The 20,588-nt window shown below is 50.2% G+C and overlaps 1 protein-coding gene across 2 annotated transcripts in view; it reads left to right on the forward strand.

The window, feature by feature from the left end:
- LOC143923499 (nuclear factor 7, brain-like) overlaps positions 1 to 20,588 on the forward strand; it is a 744,238-nt gene that overhangs the window by 709,085 nt on the left and 14,565 nt on the right. The window contains exons 1-3 of one of the 2 annotated variants that reach the window (XM_077447209.1): positions 8,068 to 8,296; positions 13,096 to 13,170; positions 19,718 to 19,905. In XM_077447209.1, coding sequence (XP_077303335.1) covers positions 8,122 to 8,296; positions 13,096 to 13,170; positions 19,718 to 19,905 — 438 coding nt within the window. In that variant the 5' untranslated portion in view covers positions 8,068 to 8,121. Of the gene's footprint in view, positions 1 to 8,067; positions 8,297 to 13,095; positions 13,171 to 19,717; positions 19,906 to 20,588 lie in introns of those variants that run through there. The other variant, XM_077447208.1, reaches the window with a different exon arrangement.

The raw sequence follows: 20,588 nt of genomic DNA on the forward strand, positions 1-20,588 counted from the left end.
TGTCCCCATCAGCGGAGTCCCTCCTTACATCTGTGTCCCCATCAGCGGAGCCCCTCCTTACATTTGTGTCCCCAGTGGAGCCCCTCCTTACATCTGTGTCCCCAGCGGAGTCCCTTCTTACATCTGTGTCCCCATCAGCAGAGCAGAGTCCTCCTCACATCTGCGTCCCCGGCAGCACAGCCCTCCTTCTGTCTCTCCCCTTTAACTGCAGTTCCTGTCTTTCTTCGTGTGTTCAGTGGAGAGGGGGGATTAGGGATTAGGCCGCGGCTATCTTTTTTGTAACCCGCTGAAAGTGATTTGTTCTCACACTGAGAACAAAGCACTCAGCTGTAGTGATATTCTACAGGCGCTGGGCGGATGCTGCTCGGCGTGATGGATTGCACCACAGCAGCTCCAAACCCCGCCAATGAAGCACCTCATCTGCAATCTTGTGATAGCATAGACGTGGCGCTTCCCATAGTGCACTGTGCCCGGTGCACGAACACAGTGCACTTAAGGGCTTTTTTTTTAAAGGGCCATGTTTTAATTTTTCTTTTTTTGTGACTGACTGGGGGGAGGGGGGGGGGCGGCTCCCAAGCACCCCCTATGGACGGGCCGCCACTAGTTAGACTGTAGAGGGCATACTCTGATAGGAGTTATTTGCTAATTACTATGAAGGATTAAATCGGATTGGATATCCTGTTTTATGCAGTTTTTATATATATATATATATATATATATATATATATATATATATATATATATATATATATATATATACGGTTTATATGGAGTTGATGTAACAGGTCATGTGACCCCTGATGACATCAGAACGTGCTGATGAAATGCACTGGATGTGGTCGAGCGTGATAAGTCACTTCTGCCCTTAGTGGAACACAGGTGGAGCACATACGCGTCTCGGCTTCCTGCATTATTTGATTGTTTACATTGCCTATTACGATGGAATTTTTTAATACTTTTTAATAAAACCACAACGAACTTCACTATGGGAGCCTGTTTTTTTTTCCTTTCATCATCCCACTAATGTTTGGAGACCTGATGGCATGATCCGAGTCCTGTAGGATTTCCCTGGTTGAATCGCTGAGACGCATATATTCTCTTGCGCATATCGACTGCGACTACCTGCAATGGGTGTCATGAGTTTCTGGTGAGTAGGCTGTGTGACAGGTGTTGGTGGAGGAGGATTCACAATCACCCCTATTTGGATAAATGCAATTTGGTATATCAGCACAACTCTTTCCTGAAGATTTTTCGGACATTGCACTTTATGGATATTGCACTTTAATGATTTGCATTGGATACTTTATTACTGCCAATTTATATACGTATGCACTTGCACTTTATGCACATTTTTAATTTTTTGGTATTGTATGATTTATGTCACAATCGATTTTTTTTTTTATTGAAAAAGCCTATGACGTGCAAAACACACCCAAAAACTTCCACCCGGTGCCAAAAAAAGTGCACACACATCAAGAGTGAAACACAAAAATGTGCCACGGGTGTCTGCTATCCTCCACAAGGAAGGACCTTACCCTGATCCCCCCCGGGGCGTTAGGCTCCAGACGGGGACTGAGGTACCAATACATGGCCCATCTAGAATACTTTATCCACTGGTGACATCCAGTGGTCTTGCATAGTATTGCACTCATTGATGGTATGTGTCACGTACCTTAGGTGTGAGCCTGACATGCAGAGGGAGACCTCTCGTACAACCCCGGCTCAGACACCACTGAAATTGATACAGTGGTGGTAAGAGCACGGTGGGGTAAGAGTGCCTGCGGGGTTCTCTTAGCTGGTGGTGGTGGTGTCAGATGAGACCCGGAACAGCTGGTGCAGGAGTGCTGCGGATGCAGGGCAGCGGATGCAGGGCAGCGGGTGCAGGTCAGCAGATGCAGGTATGCTGCGGATGCAGAGCAGCGGATGCAGGACAGCGGGCTGGAGCAGGGTCAGACAAGCCAGGTCATACACAGAAGAGCAATCAGCATAAACAGCAGGCAGAGTGTAGTCAGAGTCCAGGCTGGGTTTTGGCAACAGGTAATCAGGGTCAAACAAGCCAAAGGTCAGGACTGTGAGACAGTAGCATGGTCAGGAAGCCGGGTCAAACACTGGAAGAGGATACAAGCACAGAGTCAGGTTTCAGGGGACAGCTGCAGATCAAACAGCAAGGACCTAGTTCCCCCGGAGCATCTTTATAGGCCACTAGGCGCCAAAGCACATCTAACGTGTGCGCATGCGCGCAGTCGTGCGCAATGTCCGTGATTCGGATTAACCCTTGGGCGTGGACGTTCTGCTTGGGTTCCCAGGAGTTCTCTTCTGGATCATACCCCTTCCACTTAATCAGGTATTGAAGTTGGTTTCCTCTTCTTCTACAATCCAAGATGGCCTCCACCTCGAACTCCTCATCCCCATTGATAATTACTGGCTCAGGTGGTCCCGATGCTCTGTTTGGGAAGGGATCCGGCACTGCAGGCTTTACTAGTGACACGTGAATTACTGGGTGGATTTGCAGTGAATCGGGTAAGGAAAGTTCATACAAAAATTCATTTAATTTTCTCTTCACTGGGAAGGGACCAATGAATTTGGGTGCCAGTTTCCTTGCGGGGCAAGTCATTCTGAGGTTAGCGGTAGACAGCCATACTTGATCACCCTGTTGAAGGCACAATTCCCCTCTCCTCTTCCTGTCCAACATCCTTTTATTAGTTGCCTGTGCCTTGATCATGGCTTCCTGTAATAATTTGTTATTATGGTTCAGGAAATCGACGGTGTTCTGAACTGCTGGGACCGTGGAATTGGGAGTGACATCAGGTAGGAAGGTCAGATGGAACCGCTACCCAGTCATCCTGGACAAATATGGTGAAACACCAGAGATATTGCTCAAGCATTTGGTTTGTCCTCTCGGTTTGCACATTAGTCTGTGGGTGATAGGTAGAGGACATAGACAATTCGATCTTTAGGACCTTGTACAATACATATCAGAAGCGAGAGGTGAACTGCACCCCTCGGAAACAATGTTTGTTGGGACCCAATGTAGCCTTATGCAGGGCCGGTGCTACCACTAGGCAAACAAGGCAGCTGCCTAGGGCGCCCTGCCAGCTAGGGCGCTCAGCCACTGGTGTTCCTACTCTCTTTTCTCTGAAGCAAGCAACTAAGCCTCAGCATCAGCAGGCAGCCACCGCTCCATTCACACATAGTGCCAGAAGCGCTGTGGTGGCGGAGGAATGTGTCTTTGTCCCGACTCCTTAATGAATGGAAGCAAGCAAACATTTATTGATGAGTACTAGTAGGCTGCATTTGATGGGCGCTGGTGGGGCTGCATTTGATGGGCGCTGGTGGGGCTGCATTTGATGGGCGCTGGTGGGGCTGCATTTGATGGGCGCTGGTGAGGTTGCATTTGATGGGCGCTGGTGATGCTGCATTGATGGGCGCTGGTGAGGCTGCATTGATGGGCGCTGGTGAGTCTGCATTATAGGGCATTGGTGAGGCTGCATTGATGGGCGCTGGTGAGGCTGCATTGATGGGCGCTGGTGAGGATGCATTGATGGGCGCTGTAGAGGCTGCATTTGATTGGCGCTGCAAGGCAACATTTGATGAGCGCTGGTAGGCTGCATTGATGGGCACTGGTGAGGCTGCATTTGATGGGTTCTGGTGGGATGCATTTAATGGGCGCTTCATTAAAAAGATGGGGTATACATGGGCAAGGCAAATGGGGTGGAGTCGGGAGTGGAGCCGGGGGGGCGCCAAAGTAAGGTTTCGCCTAGGGTGTCAAAAATCCTTGCTCTAGCCCTGGCCTCATGCCGCGTACAAACAATCTGACTTTCTGCCAACAAAACTGTGGATTTTTGTTCGAAGGATGTTGACTCAAACTTGTCTTGCACACACACGGTCACACAATGTTGGCCAACAATTCCGAACGTGGGAACGTGGTGACGTGCAAGACGTACGACGAGCCGAGAAAAAGGAAGTTCAATAGCCAGTGCGGCTCCTTCCGCTTGATTCCGAGCATGCGTGAACTTTTGTGCGACGGACTTGTGTACACACGATTGGACTTTCCGACAACAAAGTTTTGTTGGCGGAAAATTTGAGAACCTGCTCTCAAGCGTTTGTTGGCGGAAAGTCCGACAGCAAATGTTCGATGGAGCGTACACACGGTCGGACTTTCCGACAACAAGCTCACATACAACATTTCCCGCCGGAAAGTCCGACCGTGTGTACACGGCATTTCAATCTCCTTTTATGAGGACCTGGGCAGTTTCCGTGGCAGAGAGCATATTTGTTTGTGCCACGAAATGACAGGCTGTCAACCACTACAAAATAGACGAGTAACCTTCTGATGGGGGAACGTTCCACTATGAAATCCATAGAAATCATTTTCCAGGGTCTGTCAGGAACCGGTAGGGGTCAGAGCAGATCCCAGGCCTTGCTTCTAGCAGTCTTACTTTGGGTACAGGTGGCACAGGAATTCACATATTCCCTGAAGTTCTTTTTCAAGATCCGGCTGCCAAAACATGTGCTGTATTAATTCTTATGTATTCCGAAATGGCCAGCCAGGGGATGGTCATGGCACAGACTTAACACTGTTATTTGGATATCTTCTGGCACAAAGATCTTATTATCCTTCCATAGTAGCCTATCCTTGGGTAACAGGGTAATTCCAGGAGGACCGGGCATACTTGCTTCAAGCCAAACATCAGGTTTGTTTGTAAGAGTAGGAAGTTGCCTTCTGATAGGATGGTATCTGGAGCTGACACTTCTCTTGGATTATCAAACATGTGAGAAAGGGCGTCTGGTGTTCTTCAAGTCCAAAGACATGGATGAGCGAGTTTGGGGTGGAGGAACTTGACTGGCCTGCACGGAATCCTGACCTCAACCCGATAGAACACCTTTGGGATGAATTAGAGCAGAGACTTTGAGCCAGACCTTCTCGTCCAACATCAGTGCCTGACCTCACAAATGCGCTTGACATGCTTAGACACACTCCTAAACGTTGTGGACTGTCTTCCCAGAAGAGTTGAAGCTGTTATAGCTGCAATGGGTGGGCCAACTCAATATTGAACCCTACGGACTAAGACTGGGATGCCATTAAAGTTTAAAGTGCGCGTAAAGGCAGGTGTCCCAATACTTTTGGTAATATAGTGTATAACTGCATCAAAGCATGTCGGTGTCCTGTCAGAATACCACTACCCATCAGAAAATGTAACCTAAGTGACGTTGTGAACAAAAATGCTTATTGCACATTCGCTTTGCTTTCCAATAGGTTTCCTGATCTGACAGAACACGAAGGCGGCAGCGGACATCTTCTTACACCCAGTATAAATACAGTATTACATTATTATTATATCATAGCTCCCAACTGACTCTGATTTGGAGGGACTGTCCCTGATTTGGAGCAATGTCCCTCTGTCCCTCTTTCCTCCTCATTTGTCCCTCATTTTGGTCTGATCCATATAGTTGTATATAAAATGTACTATTTATCTATCAACAAAAGTTTCCCAGCACTAAACCTTTCATCTGATTTCTAAATTGCTGCATTTGTAAATTCCAAAAGCCAATATAAAGGAATAATAGTGGTAAAAAAAAGCACTTGTGGGTTTAACCAATCTTATTTTTTATTTTTTGTACAATTCTCCTTTAAGGGGGCGTGATAAGGGGTGTGTCCTATGCCTGCATACTTTTGCTGGTAGGTGTCCCTCATTCCCATCTCAAAAAGTTGGGAGGTTTGTTATAGTATCATATTAAATACAGCGACAAGCCTGTGTTTTGATCTGATTAGGCGACCCGTCGGACTTTGTAACGGAAGTGGCGTTCCGTCGCCACCATCTTGCTACACCCCGCACTCGTCCGCAGTAAGAAGGCGGCATGTGGACATCTTGTTACACCCAGCGGAATCTGGAATTTCACAATTATTTTTAACAGTAAACTGAGCTTATATAGTGACATTTAGTATTTTTAAACCCGTCGCACTGTTTATAACTACTTGGCGGCTATAAAGAGTTGTCGGGTCTCGGCAATACAGATAATAGTCATTGAAAAAAAACGGCATAGGATTCCCCCACAGTCCATGATCAGTCCCTTTGTGTCTGCTATGAATATTAAAATTAAAAAAATTGCCTGGGCGTCCCCCCAAATTCCATACCAGGCCCTTCAGGTCTGGTATTGATATTAAGGAGAACCCCGTGCCAAAATGTAAAAAAAAATGGCGTGGGGATCCCCCTCAAAATCCATACCAGACCCTTCAGGTCTGGTATAGATTTTAAGGGGAACCCTGCACCAATTTTTTTTTTTAAATGGTGTAGGGGTCCCCCCCAAAAATCCATAGCAGACCCTTATCCGAGCACGCAACCTGGCAGGCCGCAGGAAAAGAGAGGGGGATGAGAGAGCGCCCCTCCTGAACCATACCAGGCCACATGCCCTCAACATGGGGAGGATGCTTTGGGGTAACACCCCAAAGCACCCTCCCCATGTTGAGGGCATGTGGCCTGGTAAAAAAAAAAAATGATAAAAATTACATGATTAAAAAATAAAGAAATTAAACTGTCCCACAAAGTCTTCTTCTTCTCTCTCCGAGGAACAGAAAAAAAAAAAAAGAAGCCACACCGACCCACCTCCATGGAGACAGGTCATACACAGAGCCATAGGGATGACCCCGTGCGTCAGAGGGGGCGGACCGGGTGGCCCCGCCCCCTCTGACACTACAGGGAAGCCATAGAGATGTCCACGTGCGTCAGAAGGGGCGGAGTCACGCGGGGACATCACGGTGTGTCCCTGCCCTCAGTTAGAAAAGAGCTGTCACCTGCGAGGATGGGTCATACCCTGAGTGCCTCCCACGGAGGTGGGTTTGTGCGGCTTTTTTTTTTTTTTTTTTTGGTCCCTCGGAGTAAGAGAAGAAGACTTTGTGGGACAGTTTTATTTTTTAATAAAGGACTTGTCCCCAAGCCGTGTCATGTTATTTTTACCATTTTGACACTTTTTTGTGAAATGGTAGGGGTACCCCGTTACCATTTCACACGGGGGGGAGGCCCCCTTGTTAAAGGGGGCTTCCAGATTCCGATAAGCCTCCCACCCGCAGACCCCCACAACCACCGGGCAAGGGTTGTGGGGATGAGGCCCTTGCCCCCATCAACATGAGGACAAGGTGCTTTGGGGGGCTACCCCAAAGCACCCTCCCCATGTTGAGGGCATGTGGCCTGGTACGGTTCAGTAGGGGGGGGCTCTCTCAAATCCCCCCTCTTTTCCTGCGGCCTGCAAGGTTGCTTGCTTGGAAAAAGGGTCTGGTATGGATTTTTGGGGGGACTCCCATGCCATTTTTTTTTTATATTTTGGCAGACTTGGTATGTCATTTGGGGGGACGCCCATGCAATTTTTTTTTTACATTTTGGTTGTTTCATCTTAAGCATTATTAATATCACTGCTCCCGAAAAAAACGGCCATTTTTAAAACTTTTTTTGCATTGATCCATGTCCCCTGGGGCAGGACCCGGGTCCCCAAACACTTTTTATGACAATAACTTGCATATTACCCTTTAAAATTAGCACTTTAGATTTCTCCCATAGACTTTTAAAGGGTATTCGTGGCAAATTCGAAGGCCGTGGAACACCCTTTAAAAGTCTATGGGAGAAATCAAAAATGCTAATTTTAAAGGGTAATATGCAAGTTATTGTCATAAAAAATTGTTCGCTGTTCGCTGAACACTCGATGTTCGAGTCGAACTTACAGCATCTTCCCTATAGATCAGACCAAAATGAGGAGGAAAGAGGGACATTACTCCAAATCAGGGACAGCTGGGAGCTATGTGGGTAGTGATATTCTGACAGGGCAGATAGTACGCTAGATCTCTACAGGACATCATCTGACTGAATGCTGAGCCCTTTTCCCCGCCCGCCAGAGGTCACGTTATATGACTAGAACGGTGTTGGTCTCCGGGAAGATGGCGGCGCCCTAAGCTGCAGACATAATCTCACACAGCATTAGTGACTCCTAGTGCTGGGAGAGGGCGTGTCTGTGCGGGAGTGGCCTACAGAGCGGAAGAGGCGGTCCCGGCGGGTTTCCTCCTCCTCCTTTGTGTGTCTTGCTGCGTGTTCCTAGCTATACAGACTCTTCCGCCACAGCCTGATATCCGCCATGGCCGCCGTGTCCCAGCCCGAGAACGAGAAGCCGGAGGTGAAGGAGGGAGGAGAGGAGATGGAGAGCAACCCGGAGGAGGAGGAAGAGGAGAACATGGAGGAGGACGGAGAGGAGGACTTCACCGTACAGATCGGGGCCACCTACTCCTGCAAGAAGAACGACGGCACCTACCGTGAGTACTTACCTTATCTTTCATTTATATATATGTGTGTATAATATTCCTCCCCCCACCTACCTCCCTCGCCCACCACCTACCCCACCCCTCCCTCACTACCACCTACTCCTGTAAGAAGCAGGACGGCACCTACCGCGAGTACTTACCTTTTTTTTATCTGTGTATAATGCGTGTGCATAATACTCCCCTCCCCCACTGACCTACCTTCCCAGCACCACCTCCAGAGGCAGGATGGCACCTACCATGAGTACTTGTCATCAAAAAAATAAATATATATATATATATATATATATATACACACACTCTCTATTCCTCCCCCACTATATACTATAGCTGCACAATTCTGGCCAAAATGAGAATCACAATTTTTATTTTTTTTGCTTAGGATAAAAACATGACGATTCTCGCGATGTAAAATCTTTCACATTATACAAAATAATTTGTAACTTTACTTGTTTCGTTGTTTTGTTTTTCATTGCATTTGAAAGATCACTGCACCAATACAGCGTGACATAAAATATTGCAACAACCACCATTTTATTCTCTACGGTCTCTACTAAAATAGTGTGTGTGTGTGTGTATGCAACGGATCGTCACTGGTCTGCGGAGCGCTGCTCGGCCTTGGGAAAGGCTTCGGCCTAGCTCTGGAGCGGCGGCCATCTTGGTGCACCCGTTGGCTGTTTACAATGTGATCGCTCCATCAAATGACGGAGCGATCACTTGTAAACAAACCAGTGTCATGATGACGCCGGTTCCTCTCCTCCCTCTGTGTACTGATCTGTACAGTGGAGGGGAGAGATTGGATGGCAGCAGCGCTGTGGGCTGCATCTGTAGTGCCCACAGCGCTGCTCAGTGACAATTGCAGTCACAGCCATCCCTCCATACTCTGCCATGCTCAGCCGAACCCAGTCATACTCAGTCAATGTTGCAGTGGTGGGGGGGGGGGGAGACGACGTGGATGTTGCAGTGGTGGGGGGGGGAGACGACGTGGATGTTGCAGTGGTGGGGGGGGGGGAGACGACGTGGATGTTGCAGTGGTGGGGGGGGGGGGAGACGACGTGGATGTTGCAGTGGTGGGGGGGGAGACGACGTGGATGTTGCAGTGGTGGGGGGGGGGGAGACGACGTGGATGTTGCAGTGGTGGGGGGGGGGAGACGACGTGGATGTTGCAGTGGTGGGGGGGGGGAGACGACGTGGATGTTGCAGTGGTGGGGGGGGAGACGACGTGGATGTTGCAGTGGTGGGGGGGGGGAGACGACGTGGATGTTGCAGTGGTGGGGGGGGGGAGACGACGTGGATGTTGCAGTGGTGGGGGGGGAGACGACGTGGATGTTGCAGTGGTGGGGGGGGAGACGACGTGGATGTTGCAGTGGTGGGGGGGGAGACGACGTGGATGTTGCAGTGGTGGGGGGGGGAGACGACGTGGATGTTGCAGTGGGGGGGGGGGGAGACGACGTGGATGTTGCAGTGGGGGGGGGGGGAGACGACGTGGATGTTGCAGTGGGGGGGGGGGAGACGACGTGGATGTTGCAGTGGGGGGGGGGGGAGACGACGTGGATGTTGCAGTGGGGGGGGGGAGACGACGTGGATGTTGCAGTGGGGGGGGGGGGAGACGACGTGGATGTTGCAGTGGGGGGGGGGGGAGACGACGTGGATGTTGCAGTGGGGGGGGGAGACGACGTGGATGTTGCAGTGGGGGGGGGGAGACGACGTGGATGTTGCAGTGGGGGGGGGGAGACGACGTGGATGTTGCAGTGGGGGGGGGGGGGAGACGACGTGGATGTTGCAGTGGTGGGGGGGGAGACGACGTGGATGTTGCAGTGGTGGGGGGGGAGACGACGTGGATGTTGCAGTGGGGGGGGGGGGAGACGACGTGGATGTTGCAGTGGTGGGGGGGGGAGACGACGTGGATGTTGCAGTGGTGGGGGGGGGAGACGACGTGGATGTTGCAGTGGTGGGGGGGGGAGACGACGTGGATGTTGCAGTGGTGGGGGGGGGGAGACGACGTGGATGTTGCAGTGGTGGGGGGGGGAGACGACGTGGATGTTGCAGTGGTGGGGGGGGGGGGAGACGACGTGGATGTTGCAGTGGTGGGGGGGGGGGGAGACGACGTGGATGTTGCAGTGGTGGTGGTGGGGGGGGGGAGACGACGTGGATGTTGCAGTGGTGGGGGGGGAGACGACGTGGATGTTGCAGTGGTGGGGGGGGGGAGACGACGTGGATGTTGCAGTGGGGGGGGAGACACACGACGTGGATATTGCAGTGGTGGGGGGGGGGGGGGAGACGACGTGGATGTTGCAGTGGGGGGGGAGACACACGACGTGGATGTTGCAGTGGTGGGGGGGGAGACACACGACGTGGATGTTGCAGTGGTGGGGGGGGAGACACACGACGTGGATGTTGCAGTGGTGGGGGGGGGGAGACACACGACGTGGATGTTGCAGTGGTGGGGGGGGGGAGACGACGTGGATGTTGCAGTGGGGGGGGGAGACACACGACGTGGATGTTGCAGTGGTGGGGGGGGAGACACACGACGTGGATGTTGCAGTGGTGGGGGGGGGAGACACACGACGTGGATGTTGCAGTGGTGGGGGGGAGAGACACACGACGTGGATGTTGCAGTGGTGGGGGGGGAGACACACGACGTGGATGTAAGAGGCCCTTTTGTAGTTTTCGGGGCAAAGCTAACTTCAAACCAGGGGGGTCAGCAGTCAAAGAAAAAATGGTCGTTTAGCAAAGACGAAGCTAAAGGCTCTCTTTGCTCCTTCAACCCAGGCAGAATACTCAGTGATGCCAGGTCGGGGGTAGGAGGAAGGCGGACCTTTTTCAGCGAGGAAGGGGCAAAGGTAACAGAAAACCCTTTTGTTCTAAAGATCATAAGAGAGTTTCAGGTTGGAATTCAATCTCCTCCTCCTCCTCCTCCTCGGGTTTTTTCTCCCTCATCTGCCGAGGGGCCAAGAGAACCTGCAGGACATGTTGTTTGAGTTCTCTTTGGAAACCAGAAGGGTTTTTTTTTTTTTTTTTTTTTCCCTTTCTGGAGGATCAAAAATTCCACGGATTTTATTCCCATGTTTTCCTGGTAATAAAGTGATCCGGAGGATTTCGGATGGTCCTCAATCTGAACCTTCTAAACAGTTTCTTGGTTTACAGGCATTTCCATATAGAAAGCATTTATTCACTCAGGAATCTGTTATTGTCAGAGGTATTCATGGTGACCCTGGATCTTCAGGATGCTTACCGCCATCTTCCAATATACCAGGATCATCGCAGGTTTTTGCGGTTTGCGATCCTCTCGGAAAACTGATTAAGTCGTTGGCCGTTCACAGCCCTTCCTAGTGGTGTCTCGACAGCCCAGAGAATCTTTACAAAGGTCGTGGCTTTTTTTTTTTCGTTTTGAAGAAAATTTCAACCGTCCCTTACTTGGATGACTTTTTGTTTTTTGCCTGGGACAAAGAGGACCTGGGTCGGGATCTGCAAGTAGTTCTGCAGACCTTCCAAAGATTGGGTTGGAAAGTCAATCTGCAGAAATCTGCTCTGGTTCCCCCCCCAGAGCTGTCTTTTTTGTTTTGGGCTTCCTGATAATCAGTTGCCCAAAGAATTTTCTTACCGGAAGAGAAGATCTCCAAGATCCTCCTTTCCGTGCAGAAATTCACCCTGCATCAGATAATACAGCTGATGGGCTCGGTGACTGCAGGAATGCCCTGGGCCCAATTGCATTCCAGATCCCTACAGGTGTTTTTGGGATCACAGAAAGGCCTCTCTAGACCAGGTCATGCGGCTGACTTCCAGGAGACGATTCTCTCAATCTGTCCTGGAGCATCTGCAGGTAGGGAAGGTTTGGGCCCAGTGTTTCCCAGTAAAGATTACCACAGATGCCAGCTTGTGGGGTTGGGGGGCGCACTCAGGATTGGCAGGCTCGGAAGAGAAAGCCCAACTGCCTACTTCTACACTACAGGGAACTGTTAGCAGTAGGAAAAGCTTTGGTCACTTTGAAAACCAGTGTTCATGCAAAGGACGTGGTTGGGTGTTTTTTTTTTTTTTTTTTTTTTATTTTTTTTTTTTTTGGACAATGCCACGACAGTGGCTTACCTCAACAAGCAGGGGGGTACTCCTCTCTGACAGCCTGCTAGGGTTGAGTCAGGAGATCTTTTCCTCCATTATTATAGTTGATAAAATATGATATAAAACATGTTCCTGTGGCTTTCTATGCATTTTAAAATGGAGAGAGCGGTTCCACGTGCAGAGATCAGTCTGCCGCAGGATGTTGTCCAGTGTTCGTCGCATAAAGTTTATTGAAGGGGGCTGGCTGTAGGTCGGACCCGGTGTTCTGCCGTATAGAGTCCGGCCATCATATAGTGTCTGCCCCGTACTGCGCATGCGCAGTACGGAGCAGACAAAGCTTCGGAAAATCTCCGAAGCTGAACAGCGCCTGCGCCGTGAGTGGAGGTGGTAGCCCCACCATCCAAGCGGACATAGGGTTGTGAATTTTAGAGGGCCCCTCGCGGGCGAGCTTCGCTCGCCATGCTTCGGGCTCGGCCTCGCTGCGCTCGGCTCTTTTTTATTCTAACTCTATGTCCACTTGGATAGTGGGGATAGAACCTGCACTCACGGCGCAGGCGCCGTTCATCCTCGGCAATTTTTCGGAATCTGTGTTCCTGTGTACTGCGCAGTACGCAGCGGACACTATCCGATGGAGGACGCTATTTGACAAGACACCAGCTCTCTTCAGGGATTTCCCGGGAAGGTGATCCTCTGTTTTCCTCAATACTCATTGTACTTTGGTGTCTTTATTACAGATGATGCGGAGGTGGTGAAGACCAGAATGAACAAGCAGGCCGGGAGGGAGGAGTACTTCGTCTATTACAATGGCGGTGAGTACACATTGTATATGAAGGAACTTCCCATCTACGAGACTCCCCATGTCATCCACACACATTGGAGCGGTTCCTTTTTATAGTCACCTTTTCTATATGGAGTTTTGTGTCTTGTTCTGTAGTTCTTTTCATGTTTGCCTTTAAAGGGTTTACCTTCTCGCAAAAAAATTAGGATGAACTAACCATGAATATCCTTGCCACCCCTCTGGACCCCGCTCTACATAGCAGCCATCTTCTATCTTTGCTGGTGGTGCATCGGATCTTGAGATGTACAGCCTTGGAGGGAGTATCCACCATAATGCTCACCGTGGTAAGCTCTTATTGGTCAGGTCTCTCTCTGAGGCTGCGTCTTTTGGTAAGGAATAAAATAAAAAGGGTTCTGATTGGTTGTATTTGCCATTGCCAACCTTTTCATGGATACTCAACCCAGCTGTGTACAGATCACTACACAGGCACAATGTGCAAGCGGCATCCTGAGGGGTGGCCAGGATATTTGGAATTCACTTTTTTTTTTTTGTGTTGTGAAAAGGGGAACTTGCATGGAAAAGAGAGGTTACAGCGCTCTCCGTAGGGACAACTCAATCCATACACCAGGTCCACTCACAGGTGCCGAGGCTTGATGTGTCCCAACACACTCCAATGCAACAGTAGTAAGAAGAGCCGGCAAAACTGTAGTCCTTGAAGTGTCGTTTATTGGTACCTCAGAGTAACAAACTGACGCGTTTCAGCTATAGCCTTTTTCATCTGTAGGTCTTGACTTTGCCCATCTCCACGCACTTTTAGGATTAGTATGGAAGACGAGTTCAATGCAGGGACCACTTCATGTCTTTGTAGTTCTTGTACCATCTTTTCCCTTCTTGCCTTTTTTAAATATGTGACCATTGGTGCTCTCACAGAACACTTATCTATGGCCATCACTTTTGGTTGACTGAAATGTTTAATAATTTACCTAAAATAAGCTTTATCCAGAAAAGAGAAACTGGAAACAGAACAAGCTGGATAGTGCAGAGCAAGTGTGGCTAAACCCACAACAGTAAAATCAGTGTGTATATGCAGTAAAGCATGCTTGTTATACTCACCTTGGAACCTAAGGGGTGAATCCTCTGCGTTGTTTAAAAAAAAAAAAAAAAGTGATCCTATCTCCCATGATCCTCCCCTTCTTCCACTGTCCCCAATATATTTTCTGATGCAGAACCAGGGGACAACTGCACATGCTCAGTTTGTGTATTGCTAGAGCTTTTACCAGACTCTGATGGTCACAAGGCTGCCATATACTGCTGAGAATTTTTAGAATGAATCTTCTTGATTGGTGCCTATCACCATGAAGAACTCATTCAGTGGAATGCCAGGTATCCCCAACAATTTCTCCTGAACACTCTCACTAGATTGTTTGCAAAAGGGTTGATGCAATGGATACTCTTGAGGTGAACACTGCAAGAGCCAAAAGGGAAGGCAACTACAAGAACAGTAGATGGTGGACATGGCCCTGAAGCATGTTAGTACAGTGGACTTGCAAGGCTACAACCTCTGCCCCCCCCCCTTTTCCTCTCAGGACTAGCTATTGAAATATTCTTGTACAGTAATACCTTTTGGATTACAAGCATTTCGAACACTACCACATGTGGCCAGAGGGGGGGCGCCGGAGACACTCCGTTCACGAGTGTTTGTGGCACTCCCACACATCTGGAGTGCATACACCAGCAGAGACTGTGGAATGCATTATTTGAGTTTCCATTGACTTCTATTGGGAAATTCACTTTGATACACAAGTGCTTTGCATTACAAGCATTCTTCTGAAACAAATTATGCTCGTAATCCAAGGTACTACTGTAGTTCCTTTCCTGCTGAACCACCTATTGGAACTTTCTTGTAGTTTCATTCCCATAACCCAGCCTTGGGATGTTGAGCCGGCTATTGGGACATCCTTGGGGGTTCCCTTGTCAGGGGCCGGCTATTGGGACGTCCTTGGGGGGGGGGGGGGTTCCCTTGTCAGGGGCCGGCTATTGGGACGTCCTTGGGGGGGGGGGGGTTCCCTTGTCAGGGGCCGGCTATTGGGACGTCCTTGGGGGGGGTTCCCTTGTCAGGGGCCGGCTATTGGGACGTCCTTGGGGGGGGGGGGGGGGGGTTCCCTTGTCAGGGGCCGGCTATTGGGACGTCCTTGGGGGGGGTTCCCATGTCAGGGGCCGGCTATTGGGATGTCCTTGGGGGGGGTTCCCTTGTCAGGGGCCGGCTATTGGGACGTCCTTGGGGGGGGTTCCCTTGTCAGGGGCCGGCTATTGGGACGTCCTTGGGGGGGGTTCCCTTGTCAGGGGCCGGCTATTGGGACGTCCTTGGGGGTTCCCTTGTCAGGGGCCGGCTATTGGGACGTCCTTGGGGGTTCCCTTGTCAGGGGCCGGCTATTGGGACGTCCTTGGGGGTTCCCTTGTCAGGGGCCGGCTATTGGGACGTCCTTGGGGGTTCCCTTGTCAGGGGCCGGCTATTGGGACGTCCTTGGGGGGGTTCCCTTGTCAGGGGCCGGCTATTGGGACGTCCTTGGGGGGGTTCCCTTGTCAGGGGCCGGCTATTGGGGCGTCCTTGGGGGGGGTTCCCTTGTCAGGGGCCGGCTATTGGGACGTCCTTGGGGGGGTTCCCTTGTCAGGGGCCGGCTATTGGGGCGTCCTTGGGGGGGTTCCCTTGTCAGGGGCCGGCTATTGGGACGTCCTTGGGGGGGTTCCCTTGTCAGGGGCCGGCTATTGGGGCGTCCTTGGGGGGGGTTCCCTTGTCAGGGGCCGGCTATTGGGGCGTCCTTGGGGGGGGTTCCCTTGTCAGGGGCCGGCTATTGGGGCGTCCTTGGGGGGGGTTCCCTTGTCAGGGGCCGGCTATTGGGGCGTCCTTGGGGGGGTTCCCTTGTCAGGGGCCGGCTATTGGGGCGTCCTTGGGGGGGTTCCCTTGTCAGGGGCCGGCTATTGGGGGGGGGGGGGTTCCCTTGTCAGGGGCCGGCTATTGGGGGGGGGGGGGGGTTCCCTTGTCAGGGGCCGGCTATTGGGGGGGGGGGGGTTCCCTTGTCAGGGGCCGGCTATTGGGGGGGGGGGGGTTCCCTTGTCAGGGGCCGGCTATTGGGGCGTCCTTGGGGGGGTTCCCTTGTCAGGGGCCGGCTATTGGGGCGTCCTTGGGGGGGGGGGGTTCCCTTGTCAGGGGGCGTCCTTGGGGGGGGTTCCCTTGTCAGGGGCCGGCTATTGGGGCGTCCTTGGGGGTTCCCTTGTCAGGGGCCGGCTATTGGGGCGTCCTTGGGGGTTCCCTTGTCAGGGGCCGGCTATTGGGGCGTCCTTGGGGGTTCCCTTGTCAGGGGCCGGCTATTGGGGCGTCCTTGGGGTTCCCTTGTCAGGGGCCGGCTATTGGGGGGGGGTTCCCTTGTCAGGGGGCGTCCTTGGGGGGGTTCCCTTGTCAGGGGGCGTCCTTGGGGGGGTTCCCTTGTCAGGGGGCGTCCTTGGGGGGGTTCCCTTGTCAGGGGGCGTCCTTGGGGGGGGGGGGGGGGGGTTCCCTTGTCAGGGGCCGGCTATTGGGGCGTCTTTGGGGGGTTCCCTTCCCTTTTGGTTCCTGCAATGTCTGCCTCAGAATATGCATCTTTCCTTTGCTGTCAACCTGGTGCGAGTGTTTAGACACTGTTGGCGTGGTCAGGCGTTCCATTGGAGGGGTTTCTAGTAAAATGTCCAGATTAGGTCACTTTATTGTAAGTTCATACTTATCTTTTTTTTTTTTTTTTTTTGCCATTAAAGTGTTACTATACCCAGGAGCCTGCATTCACTATATCTGGTCTTCCACTGTACACAGAACATGGAGATGCAATGATTTTAGTAAATCAAAACTGCTAAATACCTTTTTTGTCATCAGTAGTATATACGAGTCTTGTGACGTAAATACAGAACATGTATCTCTGGTTAACAAGCTCTGTTAAAGCTTATATAAGGAGTTTTCTGGCTGTACTGGGAGACTGCATGACCCCTGACCCTCTGTCTGGACAGTGCTGATTGGCCCTGTGCTGATCACATGCACTCTCCCAAGAAAAGAAGAAACTCTAGCAATGCACCCCTAACTGAGCATGCGCAGACCGACTCCGAAGACATGCTCAAACAGTCTTTTTGCACAATGTGGAGGATTAAATTCCTTGGGCCCAACAGTGAGTATAACAAGCATGCTTTACTGCATATACAGACTGATTTTACTGGTAGTACCAGAGCGTTTCATGTGGGTGTCATCAGGCCAGGCTCTGACTGCAAGTAAAATGCCTTGTTTTAGTGTAAGCAGTGTTTTTAATGTGTGGGTGTGGTGTGTGTGTGGTTTTTATTTAATTTTTATTTTTTTTAATTAAACACTTTGCACTATATTTATATCTCCCTTTTGGATCCTGTTGTGGTGGGATGTCTACTCTTGTAGATGACACCATAGCACAAAGGGTGTCGCTGGGTTTGGTTCCTGTACAGAGGGCTTTCCTATATTGCAAATATGTTTGTGTTTTCTTGGTAACTGAGGTCAGTGTATCCGGTGAGTGCATTATAATCCTATCAGTGGTGGTCTCATTTCTTCTCACGTTATGTGATTTGTTATGCATGAAATCATGAATGCATCTGATGGACTTCCAGGCTGTATATATTGTCTTCTCAGGCTGCTTGTTAAAACTATATCCCCGAGGTAGTGCAAAGTGACCTGTTATGCCAATACTTGGGATGTAACATGTTGCCAAGCAACCCCCCCATTCCCCCTCGGTGTGTAGGGGGTTCTTGTCCCCCCTCAGCCGCTATCATATTTGAAATAAATATGGCTGTAATGGGCTCCACCCACAAGGCCACATCAGTGATGAAAGTCGTGGACTTCTCAATGGAACAAAAGTGCGGTGATCACCATACTCCTAGACCATTGACTCTTCCTCCAGCTCTCGAACTGGTACAGTAATGGAGAAAAGATTCTGCAGAAGCCCGACATTGCATCTGCCATCAATCACGATTGCAATGCTTTGTGGAATCGTTTGCAAAAAAAAAAAAAAATGCACGTTATTTTGTTTGCAATTATATGTGCAACTACTTCCTATTTTTATTGTTGAGCTTGGCCTTTAAAGTTTGGGATATGTACAAAGTCATACCCACTTAGATGGCTGCAGAACTGATCAAATGCTGCTGCTGTCCCCTGCCAGCTCTAAGACGGATGGATCACATGACCACTGATCGCTCGGTTCTCTATCTTCGATGAGCACTGGGCTGTAGAGGGGGTGGAAGTGGCAGGCTCAGGTTCCCAGCAGCTTACCGAGTGGCTAAGCCAGCTGCTGGTCGGGCACGTGGGTGGGTTCCAACGTTATTGTCGGGATTCCTGCAGAGCCTGGACTGGCTCTCTGAAGACAGCTGACAGCAGCTTTAGACCACTGTTGGCTCAATAACAGGTTACCTGAGTGCAGACTGAAGTGTACTACAGTGACCTACAGGAGAAGTATAGTCAAAAGATCTTTGGCCATGCTTCTGCTTTAAATAAGGAAGCTAGCTCTAGAAAATGTAGCGAGCCCTGCCTTGGCATTTCTGAACAGTGATATCCAAGGAGCTTGGTGACTCTGGATCTTCATTTCTCGTGAATCAAAGACCTGCTGGCCGGTGTTCTTATCTGTGTTTGCCTTCAGTGTAACACCTTTTTTGGTAAACCCAGTAAGCCTCTAATGGGAAATCATGTAGGCTGTTTGGAGCAGAACTATTTCTTGAAACTGTTAAATTGATGGTTTTAGTTCTGCTTTAACCATTCCTGTGCATGGTTGGTAGCGCTCAAAGCAAGCAGACCAAGGGGGTGAGCCGTGCCCAGCTACTATTAGAACTGACAGGGTGAGAACGCTTTGAATGGGTAGACACAATCCAAATTTCCAAAACTTTTTAAAATTGGCTATTTTTTTTTTCTGCTACAATTTGGTTTATTTAATTTCTTGCTCTGCATGAAATTGACAACAAATTCAATTTGCAGGGGTGCATTTGACTTTTGTTTTTAATTTTTTTTTTTTTTTTTTTTTTTTCTTCCTACTTGGTTTCGTTGTGAAACCATAGTCATACACTATGTTGCAGCTTCTTAAAGTTAAACTCCAGGCACATTAAATGTTTTTGATCTGCAATAGAATAATCTGTGTGCAACAAATGCCATTGAAAATCCAGAAATTTCCTTGCAAAAAGTAGCAGTTGTCTCTTGCTTGAGCAGAGCTGTGGGAGGGGCCTAGCAGGCTCCACCCACTCCAGGTGCAGAAAACTGCAGAAGGGGGCGGAGACCAGACCAGTCACCCTGCACAAGGAGAGAAAGGGCCGCACTGAGCGGTCTTTGCTTCTATACAGGAGCTTTCTGTAATCCAGTGTCAGTGTATTGCTGCACAGATCTGGAAGAAATGATACTCTCCAAGTTTCAGGAAGATTTACACGTGACAAAATTTGCTTAACCTGGAGTTTATAATACTTGTATGAGCTCAGAATTGAGCCAAGTTTTCCCCATTTCCTTGCTTTGTTTTATTATCAAAATTACTTATTGTGAGCTCGCTTTTCTCCTACAGTGAACCGTCGCCTAAACAAGTGGGTGGACAAAACCAAACTGGTGCCTAAGCCAGTGAAGGAGGAGGAAGAGGAGGAGGAGGAGGAGGAAGAAGAGGAGGAGGTGGGCAATGGACCGGACCAGAAGGCCTTGGATAATGGAAAAACACCCCAGAAGGCAAAAACCGAGGATGGCGAGCCTGAACCGAAGGTAACGCGAGGCGCAAGTACCGCCCATCCACTCCGTCAGCTCTCACCGCATGTTTGGAATTGTTCCTCCCGCCGATGGCGACTCAGTGCCTCTGGCAAGTTGCGAATGGCGTTTGTGCGCTTGTGTCTGTGCCAGACGGGGTGTCTGATGTAGCTGACGTTCATCCTGGCCGGCCTAATGTGTGCACGTGGAGAATTTCCACTGGTGCCAAATTGGGGGCGGGGGGGGGGGGGGTTGGGATGGGATATATCTCGAGTGTTATTTCAGGTGTTCCATGAACACCTATCTAGTTAAAGGAAAAGTGCGCTTTTCTCTCAAGCCCCATTACCCTGCTCAACATGTTGCAGACATGGGCAGATCTGTTCTGTGGAGGGCACAGATCTTCTTCTGTTGGGAGCCTTCTGCCAGCATTTGCAACTTTAACCCCTCCCCTTAAAAAAAATTCTATACATCGGGGGGAAGAGAGTGGCAGATCATGTGACCAATGTGATTGGCTGTCGCATGATTTGGAGCTAGTCCTGCCGGGTCCAAGAGCTGTCCTTCACAGCTGCTTCTATGTGCTGTGAGCTCATGCTTAACATCGACTGCTCATGGAATGCGTATGTGCGGCATGTGGGATTTAAAACCCACCCTTTTGCCACCGCATATGTTAGGCAGTCATAAAGGGGTTAAAGAGGTAGTAA

Source organism: Lithobates pipiens, unplaced genomic scaffold (genome assembly GCF_037356315.1).
Source record: "Lithobates pipiens isolate NorthernLeopardFrog02 unplaced genomic scaffold, aLitPip1_a1.2 Scaffold_22, whole genome shotgun sequence".
NCBI lineage: Eukaryota > Metazoa > Chordata > Amphibia > Anura > Ranidae > Lithobates > Lithobates pipiens.